The sequence below is a fragment of the Anas platyrhynchos genome, chromosome 1 (assembly GCF_047663525.1).
Source record: "Anas platyrhynchos isolate ZD024472 breed Pekin duck chromosome 1, IASCAAS_PekinDuck_T2T, whole genome shotgun sequence".
Lineage (NCBI taxonomy): Eukaryota > Metazoa > Chordata > Aves > Anseriformes > Anatidae > Anas > Anas platyrhynchos.
This window is the reverse complement of record NC_092587.1, coordinates 12,564,274-12,584,949: the sequence shown is the minus strand read 5'-3', so window position 1 is coordinate 12,584,949 and position 20,676 is coordinate 12,564,274. Positions and strand designations below refer to the sequence as shown.

The following is a 20,676-nucleotide window of genomic DNA, read 5'->3' as shown; positions in this document are numbered from 1 at the left end:
CATGGCATATAAGTTCTTAGCCTTTTTCTGTATGCTGTTGCTTGAGGTAGAAAAATATGCAGGGAAAAAAACAACCTGTACTATTTAGAAATTACTTGGAGAAATTGCCTTGCTCATACTCTAGGTCAAGGACTAGTAAGATGATAAAACATAATAACTAGTAGTTTCCTAATAACCTCTTATTTACTAAGTGAAGGCAGGCATGTCTCACTGATATAAGAGACAGGAACTGGTGAACAGAAAGTTTTAAATATATGCAAAACTAAGCATAAGGAAGATTTGAAACTTGAATCTTCTTTTCTGGACTCTGTCCCAAAGCCTCTACCCATAGAAAAAAACCTACTTCATATTTCTGTAATATTTCAGATTGCTATGTATTTAACACTACCATAGTACCGAATATTACACTTCATAGTTTGCAGTTAAATACACACACACACAAACATATATATGTTTCCATATACCTTAAAAAATGTGAAACCTCTTAGACTGAAGATAAGGCTCCCTAAATTTTTGAGTTCAATTGTGTAGGCCTTCAGCCAACAAACAATGACTAGAAAATTGTGGTTTGCTGTAGGCTATGCCAAAGACCCATCAGGTGATAACACATTCAGTTCTATACACCTGATTGTTTTTTTGTTTGTTTCTTTAATGTCCTGTGAATATCATATTTAGGAAGCCCTGATGGCCTTAGTGTTTTTCTGTAAAAATAGCATTTTCAAAGTTACACAGTATTGATCAGAATAATGTTTCACAAATCTTGCTTGTTGCTGATGCTTTCTATTGTATATGTTCTGAATACCTGCAGTGATATTTTAGAGTAAAGGCATCCTGCGAATACGTATTAAAATGCCTGCCTGGTACCCTGATTCTGCATGAGAAAACAACCTTATTTCATGAAGGCCAATAATGCATGATGCTAATACATTAACTATTTACATGTTTCACAGCTGTTGGTGGACTTTGCCTTTTGGTTCTTTTTCAGTTTGTCTGGCAGAAGAAAAAAAATTACAATGCATAAGACAGATAGATGATGGATTTGAAATGAACTTGGGGAATTCACTGTGGTCAGGAGAGAAATTAACATGTGAGATTTTGAAGAAGGAACCTCTGTCCTTCCAGTAAAAGGTGGATCTGTAATTGTTCAGATTTCACTTTTAATGAGAGCTTATCACTAGCTTATCTCATTCTTCCTACTGGCATATCTGTATCACAGCACTGGTCCTGGACTACAATACTTATTGAAGGAGAAACATAACCTTACTGCTGTAAAGAAAGGTTTCATTTTGTTGTTTTCTTTAGAGGACCATAAAACCAAAATTCTATTACACGTTTTATAAAAGGAGAAATACTATGGCATTATGATTCTCAACAGCTCTGCGTCCCCTGTTTAAGTGATGTCTGCCTATCCAGACCTCTGAACAAAGTTGGTTTTAAACTGTGTGTTTAAAACAAATACTGTTCAAAAGAAAATATAAGGAGAATGTATAAAGGCAAAAATGCTAAATTCAGGAGAATGAGTTCTGTGGAGCTCCAGTTACACCTGTAACAACTGGTGCATAAGGACTCATAAATGTTCTTTAACAGGAAATTCCTGCTCTGATGTTTCATGTTAGAGCTTCTGTGCCTGACTTATCAGCAGAGTCACAATGCTGTCACATACAAGGACATATTTCTCTCATGAGAAAGAAGTCAAAGTATTTGCCTTTAAGACATCTAAAATGTGCAGTTGGATGGAAAAACGCAAAATAATCCAGTTATTTGAGCAGGTCTCCTCCTCAATTTCTGAATTTGGCAAAAAAGAATGTTTACAGCAGAAAGCTGCATAGGTTCTCTTTAATGGGGAGAAGAAATAAATTAAAACAAACAAAAAAGAAGGGATACAAACAAATAAGAAGAGATTTAGCTGCAGAAAGGAATGAGAAAGAAGAAAATAATTTCCCTTCTTTTAGGCAGCAATTTTGGAGGATGTGACATCATCAATCTTGGGAAACACTTTATGCTCCTGTTTGGCTACTTTGAGCTACTGTGTGCAGCTGATGGCAGGTGACAGGAGATGCAGGTGGCAGCTAAGAGGTGAGAGCTGACAGAGAACAGGTAATGGGTGACAAACAATTTTCCGAGGAGCTATGATTTACAAAATACAGTGGTACTGCACTTGTGTACTAATGCATCATTTGATTCATCTCAAACCTGTATTGGTAGAACTGCCTCTACAAAACCATTTTCAGTGCAGTAGCAGTAGTCTTTTGCAATTCATATGTGATTATTAAAAATTGAAATCTCCCTATTACACAAGGTCATGTAGGCCCTTCACATGCCTAGGGCAGAAAAACATTTCTGTAGAATGAAAATGATCCTCTTTTGTGGTGCTTTCATGCTTGGAGACCCTCTCTTGCTATCATTAGGTAGGGATGAGCATATCTAGCAAAAAAGCCTGTGAATCAGGCTCCTTGGATCTAGCTCTTGCTCTCAGCTCTGAGTCATGTCAATTGTGCTTCTCACACAACTATGCTGTGATGCTTAACATACTCGTTCCCTTGATGGGGAAGCAGGAGGCTTTGAAAAGGTCCTGGTGAGTGCCGACTGCAGTGAGATCTTCTGATAAAAGGTTCTGTAGAAATTCAGAACTACAGCAGTATGAAAAAGAACTGCTTAATAACAGTTTCACTGTGAGAGAAACAAAAAGCTAACACTACCTCTTTCGTTTAGAGTTTTCCAGGTCATGATTGTTCACTTCTTTGCACTATTTTTAGAAGACGAACCTCTTTCTTTTCAGGTCTTGCCAGAATATAAGGCAAACTTGCTTTGAGATAAGAACTACTTAAACCCAAAAGTAGCTGAACTTTTCCTGTACCCTTAAAGAGCATGTCTTCACCAAAGACAACCAGCCTGACACAGCCATATGGCAGGAAACTGAGTGTGCATTATCTTGAAACCTTCTCCCATGCACTCAATTTAGATGACAATTTTTTGACTTGGTAATGGACTTCCTGCCTGTTGTTTCTCTCACTTCAGGAAATGCTAGTACTATGTAGAGGAAAAACGAACAAACAAACAAAAAGCAATCAAAGGCATGAGGAACTGAATTTGTTAAAATGCGTGCTGATGACATGTATGAAAAAAAATGACAGTGACATCAAAGACGTTTGGAAGCGGTTATTTATGACCAAGGGACATGAACGAATGCAGAAGAGATCTGGTTGGGAAATGTTGAGTAAAGACTTAGAAGAAACGTCTGTATGATGTAAGAGTCAGAAGAGAACAGATTAAAGTTTTCAGGATTATCTGTAAAATCAGGATACTTGGAAATCTGAGGAGTGATTACTGCAGTCTTGCCTTATATCCCTCACTTTCTTGTTTTGGGCATAAGAGCTTCATGCTGTTAATTCTGATTTTGACTAGGTATATGTCTGAAGAAGGCTTGTGTACAACTTTCAGTTGCCTCTTGAACAGAACTCAAATGCAATTAGGTCTTTTAAACACAGGTTTTAGCATAATTCCATGATTCTATGATTTATCATGGAATGGGACTAACTTCCCATTTGTACCTCCCATATCATGGATTGGGATAGTTTAAGTTTATCTCTATGTCACAGGGCTCAATTAATATAAAATGTTTTATCTGGACTAGTTGCAGTGCAATATTTTATGTGTAATTGATAAAATAATTTGGATTAGAGAATAAGGAATTTCTAAAATGAATTGAAACTGATACAAGTGAAAACAGCTATGAAAAAATCTCAGTTAAAGAAAAAACAACACACTATTTTGAAGCTTTGATCTTAATAAGCATTAAAACTCTGGACATTTTAGAATAACAGTTTTTAGCTAAAATGTTCTTTACAGTAAGAAATTAATTAATTAAACTTTTATTCTTATTGTGGAAGATATGTGGTATATTCCTTGGGGGTTGCAATTAAATGATCTTTAAGGTCCCTTCTAACCCAAACCATTCTATGATTCTGTGATTAAAAACACATAAAATCAAAATGGACATCTTGTTAGCTCAGTACTATTTTGAATAGATCCTCAAATAGTGCCTGTTAGGATTATAGGCTTCTTTCTAACTACCAAGGACAACATCATAATTTGTCAAAATAATTTTTATAAACACAAATGATATGGAAATTTATTTTATAAACTTCACTTCAAAGTAAAAGTAAGTGGAACAATTTTGTATTGATAATTTCACATCCTCAAATTGGTTAACTATGAAGAGAAGTAACATCAAAATATAGTAGCATGTATACTGTTCTTCACTAAGGATTTGGGTCAAAATGAGGAGAGCAGAAATAACAGGAAACAAACCTGTGAAAGTCAAACTTTAAAATATAGGAAGATCTAGAAAAATATGCAAGTGTAGATTTTTTGAATAATTTTTAGTGGCTTATGTTAACAGGGATTATAGTTGCTTTCTTTAAATTATAAAAGATAATTAAGGAAAACTGTGTTAACAACACCACAGTCATAGGCAAAAGCTTAAAATATTAAATGGCCAGCAGGATGAACAGGATTTTCACTTACGCCTACTTTCATAAATAGCTCTTGATTTCTCATACAGCTCATATGGGTCAGGTTTCCGTGGATCAAAGGCCTCTGTTGAATCGGGAAATGAACTCCTGTGAAGAGTGGGTGGATAGGGAATATTCTGTGGTAGAGCTGGAGCAGATAGGCTTGTTTGAGGGCTGCCTTGATTCTCCCATCGTTCCATCATCTGGAATAAAAAACATACAGACAAGAAAGGTGTTTTTCAAAAATGGTGACTGCTACAATCAGACTAAAGACAGTGATTTCAGTAAAAGGTAAAGTATTTTGTAAAATTAGCAAATCCCTTTGCTGTCTTTTAAGATAAATGATGAGTATTGTGCCGTTTATAAAATTATTTGTTCAAACTTGTTAATTTTTTGCTCATGGGAAGGTGTGATCTTTCTCAGATAATACCACTCTGTGTGGATTAGGACCCAACATTACCCTGCAGCATGTTGAGTGTCTCTTACAGAATACCCTGAGCTATTGGAAAGCATTCTGCTAAAGGCAAAATCTGTGCGACTGTGAAGCTATAGTTATCAGATTCATCAAAATATATAACTTAACATAGTGTTTAGCAAAGTGCCCAGACAGGATTGCAACTGAATGACCTTAATGTTGTATTTTTTCAGAATGCATGTAAACACCTGGCTGCAAAGGGAGAAAGAGGTAGATTACTGTCATTGCAAACAGAATTTACTTGAAGAAAAAGAACCAACAAAAACAAAATTATTAAAGTACCTATTTGAGCAACTAGTGATAGTTGAATATTGAATGATAAAATTCAGAAGAAGGTGAACATTAATCTGATGTAGACTTCTTCATTTCTTGCAGTTTCTTCCCATATCAAAAATTATATTGCTGTCATCCAGTCAAGCTCCCAAGCACAGGATAAGTTTTCTACTCTTCCAGACAATTTAGAGAGAAGTAAACAGCAGTGTATTAATTGTTCATGAAAGCTGCTTTAATCCAAATTTTCTCCAAGACTCCCTTTAGTGCTCTCTGAAGCACATCAATTTAGAAAGGAATATGCATTGCATAAAATAAGACATAGAGATATTGGGGATTTTTCTTTTTGAGAGAGTTGATCAAGTTAAATAAAACACAGATGTTTATCCCAGGAAATGAATATTTGACCTTGCCTGTGATCCCTGCTGAAGCAAAAGCTAGTAAAGCCTCCAGAAGTGTGCTCTCTCACATAGCCCATCAATCAGTTAATTCCACAAAAAATTACTCTCAGAACCAAACTGCACTGCAATTCAATATCACTGGCTTCTAGTATTGTATCAGCAGTATCTAATAAAAGTTGTTTGCAAGTCTACAGAAAATTTGCTCTGCAAATTCTGATTATCTTTCACATTCAGTTCCTTGGTTTCAGAAGGTACTTGGCTCATCAGGTGAGCTTTGCTCTCTGTTCTGATGATTAACAGCATCAGGCATTTTTTTGTGTGGACTACAGATGCTTTAGAGTCCTTGTGGAAAATATGTTGAGCAACTATCACTGCACATCCCAGATGCACTGCATATCATACTTCAAAATAGATTTTATCCGTCTTCTGTTGTTAAGGACCTTATTCTTTATACCTCAAGCTACACTTTTGTCAGATTTTTTTTTTTTTTTTTTTTTTTTTTTTTCAGTAAGTAGGGCTGGTTCATTGGAAACTGAAGAAAAGAAAGATCTAGATGTCTCAGTCAGTCACAGGATGACTCTCATGTGCTAGTATGTATTGGGTATGGTATTGAAGTTAACAAAGGGAAGTAGGGAAGTATTAATATTATGATGAAGATATGGAATATTGTATTCAATCCTCACTAATGTTATTCAAGAAAGACACATTTATAGTGGGTCAGATATAGAAGACAGTGACTAGGATGTCATATAAAAGGACATTAAGGGTGTGTATATCCTGCGCAGTGAAGTGCCATATGGAGATACCTGAGTTGTCATTGAAATAGCTTATGTACAGGAAGATACTTAATGTGCATTCAGGTACCCTTTGCAGTGCAATAAATTTATTCTGTATTAGCTTATGTGGCAAGCCACATGAAAATCACAATAATACTTTCAATAGTGCTTCTAGCTCTGAAGGAATTACCTCAAGTACATATAAACATATATACAGCATATAATTGTATTATGGAAGCATAAATTCAAAGGTCTCCAGAAACAAACCTGATTATGACCCCTATGTCTAAGTGGGAAAGGAGAACTGGGATCAATACAAGCTCCTTATGATCAGGAAAAATAATGGAGAAAAATATTTATGTTTTGCCTTCAGTAAGGAATCTAAAAAGAATAACAAGTTGACGAACCAAACTATTTATCTTGCCGCTGTGGAGCAGAAAGACATCTGGGGCCCTGTCTATCTAGAACTAAATATTTCCTAATTTCTTGGACTGTAGCAGAGAAATAGAACACTTACCTCTTTCAAAATGTGAAACTGAGTAAAAATGAAATATTTAAAGAAGATTTTAAAAAGAAAAAGGAAAAAGTAATTATCTTTAATGAACAAACTTCCTCCCTAAAGGAAGGATGAGAATATGGAGATCAATTAGCAAAGCTCTACTGGGTCCCATACATCTAATTCTTGTTTACTGGTCACCTCTAAATCTCTATGTATGAAATTAAAAACTGAGCAAAGTGTTCTTACCTGTGGGTAGCACTGCTAACACAAGGAGTTACATAAGCAGATAAAGACAAGGGGATTATGCCTCCCAAACCCATATTGGTTAATAAAATAGTCAAGAAGTGTTTTGCAATGTGAGTTATCACAATGCTTACTCGCCTATAAGGCACTCTTGGAAATGAATAAGCATGGTATTGTGTGCAGTGTATAAAATCTAAATTAGGTAATAGTTTGGTGACATTGCTCAAATTCAATTTGTGTTAATATTACATTACTGTTGAACAGTAATAATAGAACACGATATACATAGAAATCATAGGATTTCTGTCAGCCCAGATTAGTCTGGGATGCTGAGCACACAGACACAGGGTATACCACCTGTGAGCCTCTGCCCTGGGGAGAGGGGCTTATCTCTTCTCTTCCAGCCAATGGCCCATGGTCCCCTTTTTGCTCTAAAGGAGAGTGGTGGGTACTTCTCACCTCTCCAGCCAGAGGCGTGAGAGGGCAACAATAGTCACCCAAGCAGAGAAGCAGCTCAGTTTGGGGCCATCTGTTTTTTCTTGCCTGCTACAGGGTTGTGATGTGGCATCAGCAAGGCTTCATAGACCTCCTGGTGCTATCTTTACTGCTTCAGACTGCCTGCAGACAGTGCTTCAGTGACACTTGGCTTCAATCTTATCTTCACACTGTGACTGTTAGAAATTCATGTCTGATTATTTCTCTAGTTAAAGGGGTGAAGACAGAGGAATACATACTACCTTAAACTGTTTTATCACTGTGAGCTTTCATGCTGAGACTACACTAAATTAGACTAGTTGTGTACAGTTAACCCACATGCAGGTACAGTATCTGCACAAAGCGATGCTACCTTATTTTGTGGTCCCTACTCTGCTCAGACTGTTGCATGAAAAATTACATCAATCTGGTTGTTTCTCTAGATTCTGATTATTGGCAAGTGCTACCTGAATATGAACAACTATACAACTGTTTAGATTCCAAAACAGTGTAGATAATCATCAACATTATGCTTAACTTTATGTATTTGATATATATCTCAAGAGGGGCAGCACTGCCCGTGGAGATCTTTGGCTTCCAATCTATGACAAGTAAGTTCCAAGTTTCTTATTTCATCACTATTTGTATGAGATGAAAAGTGGAATGTCCCAGCCAGGTAAGAACCTTAATCTGGTGAGAATAGGCTAACCCTTAATAGATAGATTTATTTTCATGGGGTCTATAAACATCCTGCTACTTTGAAAAATAAACAAACTTATGCTGCTATACTGCTAATATATTGCATCCATCCTCTGGCATTTTACTCAAAAACACCACAAGCTGAAAGCCGTTTGATGAAATTGCATCAACTGAATAATTAATTTCCACTAGTGTTTGACAGGATACAAAAATCAATTTGGGTTGCAATAAGTGTGCCATTATCCAGTATGAGAGGATGTGAAGTTGTCCAGATTAAAACACCCTAATACAAAAAGAGGAAATCTTAAAAAATTAGCTTATATATATAAAAAAAAAAGTTAAAAAAATAGTGCTATTTTTATTCCTACTGGTTTTAGATACCTACAGGCAAAGTCAGGGCCCTCTTTTCCAGCAAAACGCCCCTGATGAGAGATAAGGAATACTGTAAGGTCTTTACAAGCTAAGAAAGAAAGAAAAAGAAAAAAAAAAAAGCACAAAATAAAATAAACAAAAAAAAAAAAATCCCCAAAGCCAGAAAACAGAAAGCCAAAAATAGTAGTCTATGATTTCTTTTCATGCTGAGAATGATGTCAAAACTTTAAAATAGGATATAATTTGGTGTCAACAAAATAAATACAGTAATTGTTTATAGTCATAGAATACAATAAATCTTAATACTTTGGGGGTTAAATGTCAAAATCATAGGTCTAATCCAACCTCTTACTTGAAACGGGACTATTGTTTCTAGATCTACTAATGTAGAAAAAAAACAAAAACAAACACAAAAAACACAAACACAGTTGCTCTCAAGATATTTAGATCAACGCACTTTTAAAACAGAAAATTTGCCTGTTATCTCTTGCAAAGAGATTGCCAACTAAACTGGTCTCAGTGCTTCCTTCTTCTGCAGGAACCTCATTTTTGAGTCACTGCCTTTTTAAATTCTTGCCACCCATCTTTAAGTTCCTTTCTCCAAACAGCTGTTGGCAGTCTCCAAGTGAATAGACCTTCAGAGCTTATTAACAAGGCCACCCCTGATGCTGTGTCTCACCTAGAGCTGGTGTACTGCTGAGAAGTGTCTTGTGAGCTGGGAACAGGCGGGTTAGATGAAAGTCTACAGAAATTTGCTTTGAATGATAGTCATCTTATGAATGCAAAGTGTATAATTTTGAAAGGGAACTTACAGGCTTTGGAGTTTTCCATGGAGAAAAGAAACCTGAAATAAACAAAAAATAACGTTAGCAGATTTTTCTGGTGCATAAACGGTGGAGGAGGCTCAGTGGTGTCTATGCTCCCATTCTCATTCAGGTGTGCCAATAATATTGACATATTAGAAAATTCTGTACACACAAGGGATGAAATCACAATCCACAGGGGATAAGTGCTAAGAAAAATATATGCAAGCATATATATATATGCATATATATATGTATGCATATGGAACCATTGAGATCGTTGCCATAATTTACAAACAGCATGGAATTAGGCTGAAATTAAAAGAATGAAACAGAAGGACTTCCAATTGCTTTGGTGAACATTGGATAAGACACCAAATGACCTGATTCTGATGTGTCAAATGCAATCACACCTTTAAGGAAAAGCAATTCAGAACATCCTCTTAACAAAACCTAATAATAAGAAGAGATTTATTATTATTATTATTATTATTATTAGAAGAAATGCCTGGAGAAAAAGAATTGTTTTATCAGTCTAGACAAGGTAGCAAAGTCTTGGGAGGATTGCTTGTTTTTGATACCGTTCTCTTTTGTTATAGTTAGCAAGTGGTCAGATGTCCATCTATTCTTAACAACTAGTTTAGTTTACTCCACTGGGAAATAGGACTGACTGATAACTTTAATCACTGCCTTAGTGAATTTAATGACTTTCAACTATTGCAACTTTCAGATATTTCAAGCTTTAGATATGTTATTTTTTAAAAAGGATATAATATGAAGCACTCATTGTAAACACTATTCATATCTTATGCAGCACAAAGTTCAAAAAGTTAAACATACAAAATATTAAATAAAAGCAAACATAAAAAGAATGTTGGCTCATGTTCAAAAAATGTTTTCAGCATAACTTTCTTAAAAAAAAAATAAAAAAATTCTCATTTTTTCTTTATTAGTAGATAAAATCTTGTGAACCTTCCTAAGATTAAAAGCTAACCACAAAGATTTCCCTTTTGTCAGAAACAGAACTTAAATAGACGCTTCTAAGAGGAAAGCTGCTCTTTCATTCAAAAAATGAATTAAGCTGTAAGAGTAATATAAAAGTAATGAAGTTGATTTCATTATTTCTTTTTCCAAGGTGAGTCTAGGAAAATAATTAAAAGCACAAGGACACTAGGGAAAGTATCTCTCCACAGATAAATCACAATGTGAATTTTATTTTTACATAGTATTTAAGGTTCCTAGAATTCTGTGATAATGAGGTATTTTCTTTTTTTTTTTTTTTCTGCCATGATATCCAGTTCATTTAGGCTGTAAAAAGTCTTATAGCAAAAAAGCACTTGACTATTTTGTAGACAAACACTGGCTGTTTTATAACAACTGATAATGCTTTTAAATAAAAAACATATTGTGAAAAGTAATTCTGGAAAAAATTTTGTTTACTGACTGCCATGTCTGGATAAAAACTGCTGTATTAAAGACTAAGATTTCTTTCTGTCCGCAAATTCAAGCTGAGATAACAAGTACCTGATATAGATCTAGCTTGTGTATCACATCCAGATTCTGTAGTAGAAAGTTGCTTAATATCTTCTTGGATGGTAGAAAATCAGTTACCTTTTTCTTACCTTTTCTTGTTATTGTTCTGTATGGCTAATAATACTGAAAGTTAAAAAAATATTTTTCCTCTGAAAACTAAAAATAAGACTTGAAACTTGCATGGATGTTTCCCCAAAAGGTATCTCAAATTAGTTTACTACACTGATTTGGTGTTTGGGAAATACTGGTAGAGGCAACACTCCCTTCCCACTGGTATTGGTGCACCTTCCATAACTTATTGTAAGCAAATGTTACTCCAGGTCAAATTGAAATATATTTTCTTTTTCCTGTTTATTTACTGTCTCTACCTAAAAAAATATTTCTCTGGACTTATCAGAAACATTTACTATGAAGTAAAAATATAATAATTATTTATGAAACAAATTATCCAGTATTCACTCAAACAAGGACAACTCCAGCATGTTAGCCTGAAGACTAGGAACACAGACTGCAACATACAATTGACAACATCTACACTCAAAAGAAATAAAAACCAGTATTTATTCACACAGCATGAAATTATATTAACAAAACAAATGGGTATAGGATGCCACAGAGGCAGAAGATTCAAAGAAAAAATTTAAAAAGGCATTGGATATCCATTTATGTATAAATGCACATTGGGAGGCTAAAATCTCTAAAGATAACATACCTTGAAAATTATATTAAAACTCATTCTTCAGATACAAATTCAGATATTAGACCAAAGATCCATGTAAAATGAGACAGTCTCTTCATTTATGCCAAAGACTAGGTGCTAGACTAAATGGACCAAGATTTAGTTCCATAAAGTGAATGCTATTTTTGTCTTACATGTATTTCATGATATTTTCAGTTTTGCCTCATTTGCATGTCTCCTCAGATGAACTGCATATCTTTTTCCTAATATAGACAAAGTATGACTTTATCAGTTATTCAACATGAGACTGATTATGGATCATTCATGTGAACCATACATGTCCTGAATTATACTTGTTTAAATATATGTAGGCATTGCTGCAAATTCAACAACTCGAGTATAATGCATATATAGTACATTGTAACAGAAACTTCATGTGGAAAAGAATAAAAACAAAAATGCATTTTTATTTGGATGCTCCCTTCAATCTTTCACATTTTAGTATTGTTCTACAGAACTACTGGACTGAGTCCTATACATGTAGAAAAATAAGGCTTGAAAGTTTATCTGAAGGACATATCTTAATTATGTATATTTAGTCTATACTCAGTCTTCTGCAGCTACATTACAACTGTCAGAGAGAAGCAGTGGGCTTTCACTTAATTTGACCTCAATATTGCTTTTTCCCTTGGCTCATTCCTTGCTGTGAGATATGTCCACAAAAGACAGTGGAACCCTGCTTGTCTACAAAAGGCAGTGGGACAACACCTGGCAGACGGGTAGCAACGCTATTATTGATTTAAAGGCAGGACTGAAATTTGTTCTCCAGAGAGTACAGCTTTCAATTTCTGTTGAGTATTAATACAGTACTCATACTGCTTGACATTCTCATCAACTTGTATCTAAATGCACATGCCTACTGGATAAGCTCTTACAACCTCCTTACCCATTAAAAAAATTCTACTCCTCTCCCAAACTCCCAACCCTCTACTGTCCAGCTTCTTGTGATGCCTTCTATAAAATCCTGAATAGCTGAGAATATTATATATATATATATATACATATAAACACACGTACATACTCACATATACTTTAAAATTTCAAATAATAAAAGCCAACTTAGATCCACTGGAAAATACTTCATGCAGTTGATTCTTTCCATTAGTAGTTTTCTCACTCAGTAGTTAGCTTACTCATGTGCCATCATGTGCCATCCCTTCTCATAAAATCTTCCTTTTATAAACAGTGGCTCACTTTCTGAAAAGTCCCAATTTCTGTCTATTCATTTGAAATAAATCTTTATTTACACCCCTGCTAAAGGCAGCAGCACAGGTCTGAATTAGTTTCAGAATGAAGAGCCGGATTACTGGCTTCTGTCAAAGAGCAACCAGCACCACTCAGTCAGGCAGATGCTACCAGGAAAATACTACGGTCACCACTCAGTATAATATAATGTAATGAGAGGATAAAATATGTAATTTCAGATACTTCTCCAAAGTTAAAAAGTAATTTTCAGAAAGTAATGATTTATTTTTAAATGTTGGCCACTAAACTATACTATGGTACAGCAGCTGGTGGCCAGCATCTTAATAGGAATTATAATGGTTTAATTTTAAATAAATAAGGTACAGTAAAAATCAGAACCACATTTTCTTGTAAAACAGTGTGTAAAAATATTTTTGACATTGTTTTTTATTATATTTACCACCTTTCAAAATGAGCTTTCCTGGGAATCAGAGCTGTGACATTGTCTATGTTTTAACTTTACTAAGAAACACCACTAACAGAAAACACAAGTTGGATTATAATACATTTTGAAAAAAAAACACTATATTTTTTCCCAGATCAAGACAAATTCCGATTTCAATCTATTGTGTTTTGTATTTCTTTTTGATGAAGCAAGCTGTCCTATAAAAAATAACAAATAATTTCATACTCATTGTTTCTGTTTCTTATATACAAATTTACGTATGCTTTTGACAGGAAAGATTATTACAGATTTCACATGCCTTACATTTCAGCCAGTATTTTTTTTTTTATAAAGTTTGGTTTGCTAAAAGCAGCTTATCAAACAGGATTTAGAACATTTCAAGATAGAATCATAACTCTCTCTCCCCCTCTCTCTCTCCCCATAGTAAAAATACTAGATTTGGCATATTCCTTAATGTCAACAATACTAAACCAGCCTATGGTTATTAGTCTATTAGTTATTAGATTTTTTTTTTCCGCCTAAATATTCATCTCCATTCTTTTCCAGCCTAAGCTTCCTCACTATTTTGTATTAATTAATGGAAGCCTTATGCTCTTATAAAGTCACAGATAAACAACGTGTGCATTACATAACCACATGACCTTTTACAGTGTTCGTATCTGTGGCAGACATGTACATGTATGTACAATTAAACTAAAACCTGGGAACACCTTGATTTCTGCAGTGACAGTATGTGGCAGTGCTGCTGAGAGGAATTCAACAGAGTCAAAAATAAGACCTTTTCATCTAAAACAATATTCAGGGCATGTCATCTTCCCTCCACATCACTAGTCTCACTGATGATACAGCAAGAGTTTTGCTCATTAGATCTCATTGGGTTTATTGTTGTTTTATTTCTTTTTTCTTTTTTCTTTTGCGTGTGTATTATAAAAACCTTGCTGCATATGGATTCCTGAGCCAAGCTGTCCCAAGCGTTGCACAGACCTTTCTCACATAGATGTTATGAAGTCAATGAACAGATGTCTGCTATGCACTCCCAGAGCATTAACTGACTCCATAGGCATCTTATCAAAGTCCATGTGGCAACACTTTAGCCAAAAATTTCCATTCTAGACAAGTTAATGTATAAATTAACTGTCACAGTAGATTCTTTTCCATGCTTTTCCTTTCTTTTACTGGGACCTCTGAGAGTTCTATCAGTTGGCTACGCCGGGCCTTAATTCCAGAGGTGTCAAGTACTCATTTATTTCAAATGGCTGTGGGAGTGTACAATTTCTGTGAGAGTTCAGACTCATGGTATACACTGTTAGCAGGACACAAGGAACCACTTCTTATCATTCATATGACATTTGAATCTTCCTTCTGCATATTTACATTTTGTTGATCTGTGCTTGATATATGTGAATTAGGTGCACAGAACTCAGGCTACAGTTGGGCTAACTCATTAAGACACAAAATATTCTCCAGCTAAAATTCCAAATATTACTAATGGTAAAGAAAATGTATTTCTTATGAACATAAAACAAAGACATAATATTAATGCAATTATTGTCAAATATTTCCCCCTGTTCAGGAAAACAGACCTGATCAAGGAGAACAACTACATTCAATTAATTTATACACTATAGCAATCAAAACCTAAAAGGAAACAATGATTTGAAATAAATGAAAATAACACTTTTGAACACAAGCAGGTAATAAAAAGTTTGAAATGGTTATGTCATATTTAAAATATCATATGATGCGTAGGGAATGTCAGTTGGTAATTCAGTTTCTGATAAAATAAATCGTTACCACTTCATATTTTTCAAAGGCTTGTCTTTTTCAAACAGGTTTAAGTATCAGTCTCTTACTCGGGCAACAACAGAAAAATGATTTACCTTGAAATAAAGAGTAGGTGTTAGAAGACTGGGAGCTTCAAGCACAGTTATCTAGTCCTGTTGTCAGCCATACTTCAGCTTGATGGTGCCATGCTGTGGAGGATCCATTTGGTCTTTGGTTGGGAAGACCCCCGATGCAATGGGTCAAAAACCAATACAGCCCACATCAGGGTGATATCAATGAGGCTTCATTGGACCCACAGTGCTATATATGGTTAAAAGTGTCTTTTGACTACAGCTAGCTTCCTCTGCAGTGGCAGCATGGCAAGAAACTGATGCAGCACCGTGCTGCACAGAGACAAAGGCTGGTCACAGCCATTAGTAATACTGCATGCAGGTTCACATTAATAAAAGCATGAGAATATGCTTGTCTTCTTTAGACCTATTTACAGATGCTCAGAAGTTATTAATTAGCTTTGCCTGAAAGAGATTCACAGTGATAGAAACTGCTCCTCAACATTTGCTTTTGGTTGCATTGTGCTAATCCATTGCTCCTGTTCTCAACCCAAGTGAGACACCACTAAAAGAAATAGTGCTCCTGTCCAAATCAGCATTGTTTTTCATTTTCTTCAACCTATTACACCTGTGAAAAAGACTCAGAAGAATGAATACATTTTCTACCCACAGAAAATCTATCAAGGTTGTAGGAAAAGAGCAAGCATAGTCCAAGGAAGGTTAGCAGGGTCTTTTGACCCCATCACAGTAGCACCTTCAGTGGCTTGTCTCTTCTCCACATAACTTGTAGGCATTGTGAGTCTAATTCTGTATTTCATCCTTTCAAACTTCCACCTTTGGGAAATTAAACGTGATCTCATCTCACTGAAGTCTATAGAACTGATATGAAAACTTAATTGACTGTGAGATCAGATACTAAATCAATATTAATTTTTTTTATACATACGGAACACTTTTTATGCAGTTCATGAAGTTTCACTGACCTACACTTCTCAAGCAACAATTTTTCAATAATATTCAATTCTTCATAAATAATTAGAAAAAGGAGAGCTATTCAAAGTCATGAATAGTAGAAGTACTTGCTGTTCAAGCTCTCGCCCTCAGTGATCACCTGCATCTATGAGAGTTTCCTCTAAAATACACTAGAGAATCTCAGGCTATCTTTACATTTTTGCTTTCATGAATAGCAAAGTGTTTTTGTTAGCGAGAATACAGCCATCAGAAAAGGTCAGAAGCTGGCATAGTAATGAGTTAATTTACATTCTAATGGACATACAGCTATTTATTTTGCTTGGCTCCTGCTGCTCTGTGAATTGCTTATCAGTCAGAGATTTAAAATAATTTCTGAAACTAAAAAAAAAAAAAACAAAAAACAGACTACATATCGTCTCCTTCAGATTAATCTGGATATGAAGCAGCAAATTTCTAGATCATAGTTAAAGTAGTGTAGAAACAAATGCAACACTGTCAGTGACAGCTTTTAATGCTTAAGAGTACTAGATGAAAACTAGTAAAAATTTACAACAATTTCTTGAAATAAGAAGCGTGTTTTTGGAACAAACACATTTTTATGTGGTCAACAAGAACTGATCAGTTTCCACAGACAAAGTTTGGTACTAAGCACTTACAGAATATCTTTTAAGTATTACTTTTAAGTATTAAGTATTTTTAAGTATTTTTTTTCTTTTTTTTTGGCAGCTTTTATCAGAACAGTGTTACACAGCTATAGTTTTGTTTCCTTGTTGATAACATACAATATTATCCAAGGACAGCCATGTCTCAAAATAAAGAAAATGCAGGTACAGTAAAATTTGAAACATATTTTACTGGGACGACTTGGAATGGAAAAAGATAACAAGAACAGAGGAAAACCTGTCTCTTGCCTTTTATTAGAGAAGATCCTACTAAAAGTTCAAAATGTTCAGTCCATATGCTGGTTTGTGGTTTGCAACTGCAAATAGAATTGGATGAACTGTTAATTTCCTGACTGAAGTGTATAATAACGTGCTTTATGTAAATACTAACCCAATTAGCTGAAGTCTGCATTCCTTGGTACTAACACTTGAAGACTGGAGAAAGATCTTAGCAGTTTGCTCACAGGTTGTAAACTCTACTGACATCTTGAAAAGGTCAAGGGCATTCTTCTGTACGTACAAGAAAAGGAACCTTTTGCTTGGCATGAGGAAATTTTCCCTGAAGAATCTCTAGTTTTGCTAAGGTGTGTACTCCAATGACTGCTACCAAAATCTTTGTTGCTAGTTCATGTGTCCAGTCAGGCTAGGCATTACAGTCTCTGCTGTACTGTTCTAACATTGCATGAGCTAATGATGCAAGTAGTGCCCCTTCTTGGGCAAACACATTGTGGCAAACAACTATCCCTGAGCAGATCAGACACATGAAGGTGAAATGATTGGTATATGTCACACACACTCAATCAGCAAGATAATTTAGAACATAAATTGCATCTTCTGAGTTCTGACAGCTCATGACTGTTGCTTCTAGATTGGCCTGTGAGTTTTGTCATTCCCCTAAAGACTCTACACTTGCTAAGAACATGACTGACATCTTAGCCTGACTTTACTGAAAGCTAATTTAAGCTATAAAACTAACTTTTCAGGAACACTGCACTGCATTTTCACAGAACTCTCTGACAGTTAGAAACTCTGCCTAACTATGCCAGCACTTCTGCTCTTTTGTGTGTTTAAAATCTTCACCAATTTAAGCTTTTACATTAGAGAAACCTCAGTTTACATTATGGCATGTCACTTTGATGAGTATCAAGGCATGTTCCCAATATTTTCTATTAAAATGCAGATGGAGCATGAGGTGTTTGTACACGTTGTCCTAAAGTTCTTTTCATGAAAATGCATGCACAGTCTTCGGCAATTGTGGGAGACAAAGGTAAAGCAGTTAAATATTAAAGGCATTCATTTGCTTGTATGTGAGCTTCACATTAAGACTTGCATGAAAAGGATTAACAAGTTATTTAGTGTTGACATCTATACTATAGTATATATATGTATAGTATATACATATAGTATATATACTATACTCTTCTCAATTCCTTCTCAATTCTTCCTACTCTTCTCAATTCCTTCATTGAATCCATGTTTTCTCCCAACTACCCTGATCCTTGGAAGTCTGTTACCAAACTTCCACACTTTGTTCTTTGCTCCTAGAACTTCTGTCTCCATGTCTTGATCCTGATTAAAAAAAAAAAACACAAACACAACGTATTCTGAAATAATGATCAGAAAAATCCCTAAAAAAAAAAAAAAAAAAAAGAGGGAGAGAGTAACACTAAAAGAGTAACAAGGAAATGTCCTTGGTGTCCATGACTATTTCTAAATGAGAGACCTTGCAATGTGATACTCCTCTCTAACGGAAGACAAGCACAAAGGAATTAGTGATGAACCGTGCAGCTGAGGTTGGACGGCAAAGAACCCAGCCTAGAAAGTTTTCACCTAACCAAACAGAGGTGGCAACCTCACATGGAACTGAAAAACTGTCTAGATTCTGGTGATTGTACTGAAGAGTTATCCAAATATCATCTCAGTTACTTTACCACCACCATGTCTTTTGGTTTGCAGTATGTAACCGTGTGGCATTGCCAGCTGTGACAGAGGACCTATAGGTGGAAGGTTAGATGGAATACCCTAGGGCATCTCAAATTTTATTGGATGCCCATATTTACGCAGTCTACTGAACCCCCTGTTAGCTATCAGTGGACATAGACACGTGCCTGCACCAAATTAGAATAGGAGTAGGACAGGATAGGACAGGATAGGATTAGAATAGAATAGAATATAGAATAGAATAGAATAGAATAGAATAGAATAGAATAGAATAGAATAGAATAGAATAGAATAGAATAGAATAGAATAGAATAGAATAGAATAGAAATTCAGTTGGAAAGGATGTTCAAAGATCATATAGTCCAACTGCCTGACCTCTTCAGGGCTAACCAAAAGTTAAAGTATATTATTGAGGGCATTATCCGAATGCCTCCTGAGCACTGACAGGCATGGGGCATCAACCGCTTCTCTAAAAGGTCTGTTTGAGTGTTTGACTACCCTTGTAAAAAAATGTTTTTTCCTGATGTCTAGAAATCAGTCTGAACTTATGGTGCAGCTTTGTGCTATTCTCTTGTGTTTAGACACTGATATGAAGACACCTAAATTTTGATGTTGTCTGTGAATACAAAGTCTAAGAACAGGAACTTAGATGTACAGCTACAGGTTTAGTAGCATAGGTGCTACTACATCCTAGTGCCAAGGGTACCAACCATAGCTTATGTTACTCAGAAATCTGTGCTGGAACTGCTGATATGACAGAATCTGTGAGAGACATCAAAACTTTGGTTGTCATCTTTGACAATCTTAAGTCTCTCACCCACTCTGCCATTCCAGTGGAGATCTTTTGATAGTACAGTGCATCCCAGCTGGCCCTGGATGTCTTCTAGTGAGCTCAGAACTGAGCCCAGTTTCAGTCCTGAATTCTTTGAGGTTTGGAAGCACTGGAAAAGAGTTCATCACAAAGGAACAGATAAGTTAAATTGCAGCCTCTGAGAGAGCCTGTTACTTTCACCTGACTGCTTTTCTATCATTATTAAATTACACTGTAGTAACTGCAGAATTTTGTGTTTAATATGGATTAAGCTGTCAGCGTGATTCTGAATTTTATTGGCTTGCCTTTGAAATCTTTTGTGTGACAAAGAGAAGTGTCAGGAGCTCAGGTGTGTTGACTGTAATTGACTCATTTTCAGACCACATGGCAGAATGATAAACACTTGATAGCAATATAATGAAAAAGTAATCATGCTACTTGGCCACAGTGGTGGAAACTGGAATAAGCAATAGCATGCTTATTTGATTCTTCATATCCAGACTTGATTCAAAGTAATAATTCCTTTACACTTTCCTGCTCCTTCACACCAGCTTGATAGACCAGTTCATTCATGGTTACAAGGATTCAGGTACAACAGAAAGGTTGGCAGACAGTGGGAGACTGTGAAAGACAAGAATAACAGTAGAAAGAAAACTAATCACAAAACAAGCTTTTACATGGTTGAGTCTTAGTTATGAAGGAATATTATTTAGTGTAGGAAGGTGGAATATTTAGCTAGGGTTGTTAGCAGAAACACAGTGTGCAAGTATTTGTCTAAATGAGTAAGAAAACTGCAAAGGGAAAACTTAATTTCTAAACTCTTGCTTCCCTGATTGAACCTCTAGGTAATTCACTTGGCTTAGAGCTGCTGAAGATTGGTATTTTCCACTTCAATATGTTCCTACTTAAGATAAACCTCTTTCCTTTCATGTCCACACAGTCAGGAGGTAATTCTCAGTATTTGATTTACTTATGAAGAGGAAAAAAGCTGAATTTTGTAAAAGTT

General features: G+C 35.4%; 1 protein-coding gene across 17 annotated transcripts in view; it reads right to left on the bottom strand.

Annotated features, from left to right (window-relative positions):
- Positions 1-20,676, bottom strand: part of MAGI2 (membrane associated guanylate kinase, WW and PDZ domain containing 2) — a 757,092-nt gene that overhangs the window by 82,727 nt on the left and 653,689 nt on the right. For 16 of the 17 annotated variants that reach the window (XM_072029149.1, XM_072029184.1, XM_072029077.1 and 13 more), the window contains 2 exons: positions 9,536-9,567; positions 4,528-4,717 (listed from right to left, as the gene is read on the bottom strand). In XM_072029149.1, coding sequence (XP_071885250.1) covers positions 4,528-4,717; positions 9,536-9,567 — 222 coding nt within the window. The remainder of the gene's footprint in view (positions 1-4,527; positions 4,718-9,535; positions 9,568-20,676) is intronic. The other variant, XM_072028805.1, reaches the window with a different exon arrangement.